The sequence below is a fragment of the Theropithecus gelada genome, chromosome 1 (genome assembly GCF_003255815.1).
Source record: "Theropithecus gelada isolate Dixy chromosome 1, Tgel_1.0, whole genome shotgun sequence".
NCBI classification, from domain to species: Eukaryota; Metazoa; Chordata; class Mammalia; order Primates; family Cercopithecidae; genus Theropithecus; species Theropithecus gelada.
In genome coordinates, this window is record NC_037668.1 from 30,993,595 (window position 1) to 31,000,752 (window position 7,158).

General features: G+C 57.7%; 1 protein-coding gene across 1 annotated transcript in view; it reads left to right on the plus strand.

Annotated features, from left to right (window-relative positions):
• PRKCZ (protein kinase C zeta) overlaps positions 1 to 7,158 on the plus strand; it is a 144,105-nt gene that overhangs the window by 83,702 nt on the left and 53,245 nt on the right. Inside the window, exon 5 of the mRNA XM_025381589.1 lies at positions 2,410 to 2,495. Within this exon, the coding sequence (XP_025237374.1) occupies positions 2,410 to 2,495 (86 nt within the window). The remainder of the gene's footprint in view (positions 1 to 2,409; positions 2,496 to 7,158) is intronic.

The window sequence follows — 7,158 nt, forward strand, 5'->3', positions numbered from 1 at the left end:
CTGTCCGTGGCTGTGCGTCCATTCCCTCGACTCCGCCCCCGGCTGTGCGTCCATCCCTCGGCTCCGCCCCATAGCTGTGCGTCCAGCCTTTAGCTCAGCCCGCAGTTGTCTGTCTGTCCCTCGTCTCTGCCATCAGTTGCTCGTCTGTCCCTCGGTTCCGCCCCCTTGGCTGTGCGTCCGGCCCTCAGCTCCACCCCCAGCTGCGCGTCCTTCTCTCAGCTCCACCCCCCCAGCTGTGCGTCCTTCTCTCAGCTCCACCCCCAGCTGTGCGTTCTTCTCAGCTCCGCCCTCCAGCTGCGCGTCCGTTCCTCAGCTCCATCCCCCAGCTGTGCGTCCTTCTCTCAGCTCCACCCCCCAGCTGCAAGTCCGTCCTTCAGCTCCACCTTCCAGCAGCTCCGCCCTCCAGCTGTGCATCCTTCTCTCAGCTCCACCCCCCAGCTGTGCGTCCGTTCCTCAGCTCCATCCCCCAGCTGTGCGTCCGTCCTTCAGCTCCGCCCTCCAGCTGCGTGCCCGCCTCTTGGCACCGCCCCCAGCTGTGCATCCGTCCTTCGGTTCCCCCAAACCCCGTGCGTCCATCTCTCGACTCCGCCCCCCAGCTGTGCGCCTATTCCTTGGCTCCGCCCCCATCTGTGCGTGCGCCTCTCGGCTCCGCCCCCCGCTGTGCGTCCTTTCCCTAGACTCTGCCCCCTCCCCGGCTGTGCGCAGATTTTTTCGGCTCCACCCTCGGCTGTGCGTCCGTCCCTCGGCTCCGCCCCCGGCTGTGCGTCCGTCCCTCGGCTCCGCCCCTGGCTGTGTGTCCGTCCCTCGACTCGCCACGGGCCCACCCTAACAAGCAGCGCGCCGCTGTCTCGGTATCCCACGGTGCCTCCGTCTCCTCCGGTTCACACGCTTCTCTTTTTCTCTTCAGAGAGGGTTGTTGGGCGGGCAGAGCGCCCCCCGAAGGGAAAAGTCAGGCCTGCGGACTCCTGGAGCCCGGACCAGCTGTGGGCTGGTTAGGGCAGGATGTGCCCTGTCGTCGTGGGCAGAGCCACGTGGGCGCTCACCCGACCTCCTCAGGGCTGAGGGGCGGAGGGGCCGAAAGTGTGGCCGTCCCCGGGGGTCTGCGCCTTTTGTGGAGCCCAGGTCTGGCGCCCAGGTGGGTGGAGTGCGGAGGGAGCACAGGGTGCACGGCCCCAGCCTGGCCTCGGGCTTGCTGGCAGTCGCGTCTGTGGCCGGAGGGGCCTTTGGTGTCACCAGGCCTCTGTCAAACCCCGTACCGTGCCCCAGGGTACTGGGATGCTGAGCCTTCTTGGGGGTCTGGGGGGGCTGAACCACCCGCCGCCGTGAGGCCTGTTTCACCTGCGCTCCTGGAGACCGCTGTCGTCTTGGTCTCGCACTGAATATTTAAAGGAAGGGAAGCAGGTTTTACCATCCGTGTGGCCTGATTTCAGCAGTTTCCAGCCAGAGCTAGTCATTTGCCTGTTTTAAAAACATTCCGTTACAATTTCCACTTCAGTATATTCGTGGCACTTTCATTTGGTTCATGAAAGTCGCTTTTATGATAGAATTTTATAAAAGCACAAAGCTTCCCGTTGTACCTTACGTTTCCAAAGATTCTGTTTACACACACATCCGTTTCAAAGCGTTTTGGAGAAGCAAAGCGAGACACGGTTTTGAAGAAGGACAAGACCCGCCGTCTGGTTACAGGCTTGGTGCTGGCACTTTTCATAAGAGGCACAGTCCACATGGGCTGGACTGTCAAATGCATGTTATAAAGATGATGTTTTTGGTAACTTCGAATGGAAATGGGGGCACGGTTGGTTTGGCTCTCCTGCCTTGAGATTTATTAGGTTAAAGGAAACTCGACTGGAGAGCCCTGGGCCTCGCGCCGCTTGTGTCTGGCGAGTTCCTGAGGTGAAGTCAGTGACGCTCTGCATCTTAGCCTGGCTCAGGCTCCAGTGTGGCGTCCGCTCTCCTTCCTCTGACAGTCATGTGTAAATATTGAGGCCCATTTGAACTGTCCCTGTGTGGAAAAAATCCTGTTTTTCACGGGGCTGCCTGGGGAGGAGAGGGTGGAAAGGAAAACAGGCGGGGGCAAACAGCCCAGCCTGCCAGGCCTGGGGCGACTTCACCGCTCCACTGTCAGCCAGCAGCCGTCCAGTGGTGGATCTTGTCTGCCCTGCGAGGACACCTGGCTCCATCCTCACCTGGGCCGCTGTCTCCAGCCGCCAAGGCCGTGACACCATGAGGATCATGTGAGGAGGGGCAGAGAGCGGCCACCGGGAGGCTGTCATTCCAGCCCTACCTTCCCTGCCTGGGAGGACGCTGCAGCCACCACCACCTGGACGAGAGTGGCCTGTCGCAGCTGCACCCTGCGTGGACTCGTGGCTGCCACTCTGTTTCTTTACGCCTTTCTCCTGTCCTTTCCAGAATCCATCTACCGCCGGGGAGCCAGAAGATGGAGGAAGCTATACCGTGCCAACGGCCATCTCTTCCAAGCCAAGCGCTTTAACAGGGTGAGTGGCCCCCTCGGGACTAGTCCCTCAAGGGGCCCTTTGTTACTTTTAAAAGCAAAGAGAGAGGAGGGAAGGCACATCCTGCGGAGCCCAGGCTCGGCTCTTTTTGGCGCCCGAGGGCAGGGTCACAGAAATGCTTTCACTGGTGCGGGGATGAGGCTTTGACTAGGGCTGTCTGAGGCGGGAAGTGCCCTCCGGGCCTTTCCCTGTGTGGTGGCTGCCCAGTGAATGCTGTGTGTGTCTGCCTGGCTGCGTGACTTTTATCAGGGCTCAGGGTTCGCTGGCCTGAGGCCCCAGCCTGCCTGCATCCAGAGTGGAGCGGCCGCATTCCACATGTAGTGCCAGGGTGTGTGTTTTTAGCTGCACACAGTGTTCCTATTGGCTGCAAGAGTCTCCGTGAACCCCGGAAGCTCCTTCAGCCCCATCCCTACTTGGGTCTCTGTCTTTCCAACGTCCACCCATGGGGGGGGCCCTTTCCAGAGGACACTTAGCTTACTTCCCTTGTTTCTCTTTGTGGTGCTTTTCTAATTCTTACAAAATGGGTGATTCAGATGCTTTTGTAATTGTTGTATTTCACAGTGGAAGGGGAGGTGTCTGGGGTGCCGTGGTGGCCCTGGAGTTTGTCCCACACAGGGAGTGTCTTGGGGGTGGGTAGAAGCATACAGGGCCTGTCCCCACTGCGGGCCTCCACACAGAGCCCCTGACGGCCTGTTACATGCTATTGCCTGGCCAGCCCCGTGCTTCTTGCAGTCTGTCCCCATGACAGGTGGCCTCCAGCAGCCATCTCCAGCATGATGGGACACCCAAGGCCACTCCGTGCTGGTTCAGTCCCAGCCCCTCTGCTCTCTCTGCCTCTGTACCACCCTCTCTGTACCTCGGTTCCCTCCCTGTAAAGCCAGTACGATGACTGCACGGTGGCAGGGGGTTCCTGGACGTGTGTCACTGCGAGAGAGCTGCGTGGAGGCTGCCTCGTCATCAGGAGCAGTGGCCCTGGAGCTACCTTTGCATTCCACACCCACCTGCCACGTGGCCTCACGTGTCAACCTCTGCTGGACGTCCGGCTCCTCCATCTCCTGGAGCGACCTCAGGTCACCTGCCCCTCCTTCTACTCCTGTGGTCTGCTCTCTAGACCATCAAGAAGTTCTGTGCATGTCAGCCACTCCTCCCGCCCCCGCGTGTGCTCAGTCCGTCATGTGGCAAGAATGGGTCTGGACTCCCATTCCTCGTGGGGCTGACACAGGTGGGGATGCAGGACAAGCTCCTGAGTGACTGAAGAGAGGGGTGTGGAGGGAACTAGGCTCCAGGAGATCAGTAGGCCGGTGCTAGGAAGACCTGGACGTTGCCTGGAGATCCCAGAGGACTTCCTGGAGGAGGAGGCATTTGTTCATACTCCCTGGGAGGTCAGTGCAGAGATGCCACGAGCACCGAGGATGTGGCAGGCACGGGAGACTCCAGCCAGTGTCTGGGAGACCCTGAGGACGAGGTTGGGGACACCAGGACATGGGGAGCCTAGGCGGCTGTGGGCTGTGTGCTTAGGGCAGGTGGGTGTGAATGAATAGGCAGTTTGGCCTGGGCTGGGACTCAGGAAAGTGTGGCTGGAGGTGGCCACACTGGGGTCATCTGTGGAGTATGGTGCCAGGGAGGGTTGCAGCACAGAGATCCTGTCCACACCCCAGCCCACCCTGGCCGCCTTCTCTGAGGACACACGATGTGAGCCTTCTGGGGCTGCAGAACGGGGCACCACTAACCTGTGGCTTAAACCACAGAAACTCACTCTCCCGCAGTCTGGGGCTGGAAGTCCAAAACGAAGGTGTCTTCATGAGTCAGGGTTCTCCAGAGGGATGGAACCAATAGGATGCATGTACATGAAAGGGAGTTGATTCCCAATTGGTCTCGGGCTCACAAGGCGAAGTCTTACGATAGGCCGGCTGCAGGCTGGGCAAGAAAGAAGCCAGTAGTGGCTCAGTCCGAGTCCAAAAGCCTCAAAAGCAGGGAAGCCGACAGTGCAGACTTCAGCCTGTGGCCAGAGGCTCCAGAGCCCCCAGCAAACCACTAATAATTCCCAGAGTCTAAAGGCCAAAGAACCTGGAATCTGATGTCCAAGGGCAGGACAACTGGCAGGAAGCGTCCAGCATGGGAGAAAGATGAAAGCCAGAAGACCCGGGAAAACTGCTTCTCCCACCCGCTTCTGCCTGCTTCGCCCCAGCCACACTGGCAGCCAGTTGGATGCCGCCCACCCACATTGAGAGTGGGTGTTGCCCTCCCCTCCACTGACTCAAATGCCAGTCTCCTGGCAGCACCCTCATAGACACACCCAGAAGCAATACTTCACCAGTTCTCCAGGCATCCTTCAATCCAGTCAAGTTGGCGCCTACAAGTTGGTACCCATTACAGTGCCGCAGGGTCGCGCCCTCCTTCTCCCGCAGCCGCTGGTAGCTGTGGGCAGCCTTGTTCCTGGGTTCACAGAAGAACCACTCACCTCTGCTTCCGTCTCCACATGGCCTCTTCTCTCATTCTGCATGATGGATTAGCCCAGAGTGAACCCACTCACCCGGCGACATGGGCCGGGGCTCCAGGCAGCACAGGGTGCTGGCCTCTCACCGTGCAGCTTTTAGAAGAAAAGTCCATTTTGCCGATAGCAGGTGCAGACCATAAGCGACCCTCCCCTCCCCACCACCAGTGAGCAACAGCTTTTCCTTTCCTTCCTGCGGACACTGGAGGAACGGGTGGCAGGGTGACCCACTACAGCTCCACTCTGCCGTGGAAGTGCAGCCCTCCTGGGCATGTGAACGAGCCAGTTTCACAAACACAGAGGCCAAGGCAAGAGTGGCCCAAAAGCCTGCAACTCGATTGCTCAGGGAGGGCAGCTGGCCTGCAGTTCACCCTGTCCAATTCCCACCTAATTGTGCCCAGGCTCTGATCTCGCCGTCTGCTCGTAACATTCTCTGCCCAGACCTCAGAGCCGCTCCATGTAGCGCCCACTTCATGTTAATTGCAGGACCACTCAGATCACCTCCACTGTCACTTAAAAGGGGCATTTCAGGAGGGAAGCACTTGGTTTTGTGTGAATCAGTAAGACTTAAAGGGGAACAAGCACCAGGAGAAGAGACTTTTCTGTCCTCTTTGTTGGTGAACCAAGGATGAAAGAGTGGGCATCAGAAGAGAGACTTTTCCGTCCTCTTTGTTGGTGAACCAAGGATGAAAGAGTGGGCATCAGTCGCTCAGGACTGGGCTCCCTGCCTGGGTCTTTATGTGCACTTGAAATGACTGCCCTTGGACTTTGAGAAGGAAGCATTCAGTGGGGGAACCAAAGGGAGAGAGCCAGCAAGGTTCTGAAGAAGAAGGTGAGGAGGGGCTGCCTCCCCTGTGAAGGACAGTTTGGGGTGGGGGGACAGGGAAGCCCACTCAATGGGTCAGAACTGCTGGGTCAGAGCTGGCCCTGGGCCCCGCAGGACTGAGCACTTCCTGTAGAGGAGGAGGGAACGGATCCTGCAGTAAATCCCGAGGAGGCGATTGGTTAATTATTAGCCCAGGAACTGGGGGTGAGGTGGGTAGGAATCCAGCCTGCTTGCTCCCGTCACAGTAAATTGCAGGTGGATTGAGGTTAAAAAAAATCACAGGGCCTGGCGCAGTGGCTCACGCCTGTAATCCCAGCACCTGGGGAGGCCGAGATGGGTGGATTACTTGAGGCCAGGAGTTCGAGATCCATCTGGCCAAAATGGTGAAACCCCATCTCTACTAAAAATACAAAAATTAGCTGGGCATGGTGGCGCATGCCTGTAATTCCAGCTACTTGGAAGTCTGAGGCAGGAGAATTGCTTGAACCCAGGAGGCGGGGATTGCGGTGAGCCGAGATTTTGCCACTGGGCGACAGAGTGAGACTGCTTCTCAAATAAATGAAAAAAAGAAACCTAGAAGCTGTGTAGATATCTGGAGAAAAACCAGGCAGTGAGGACCAGAGGGTCTTTAGACTCAGCCACACAGATTGATTTTTTTAGTTTCCAGATTAAATGCAAAAAACATATAGGAAAAGGGTTTGTAGCACATAAAACCCAGAAGAGATCCAGACAACTCACACTTAGGATTAGAGAGCTCCTACACAAAGGCTTTTGGTAAATGCTGGGACCGAGAAACAGAACAGGTGTGAGTGGTTGAGGAAGTAAGACTGTAATTGTTTAGAGATGAGGACAGCATGACCTCCACAAGTGATCAGGGGAACACAAAACATTTTCTCTGTCAACATCGAAGGTGTTAAAAGTAATTAAAGTCGGCCAGGCGTGGTGGCTCACGCCTGTAATCCCAGCACTCTGGGAGGCTGAGGCCGGTGGATCACGAGGTCAGCAGTTCAAGACCAGCCTTGGCCAGGCGCGGTGGCTCAAGCCTGTAATCCCAGCACTTTGGGAGGCCGAGATGGGCGGATCACGAGGTCAGGAGATCGAGACCATGCTGGCTAACACGGTGAAACCCCGTCTCTACTAAACAATACAAAAAACTAGCCGGGCGAGGTGGCGGGTGCCTGTAGTCCCAGCTACTCGGGAGGCTGAGGCAAGAGAATGGCGTAAACCCGGGAGGCGGAGCTTGCAGTGATTTGAGATCCGGCTACTGCACTCCAGCCTGGGCGACAGAGCAAGACTCCGTCTCAAAAAAAAAAAAAAAAAAAAAA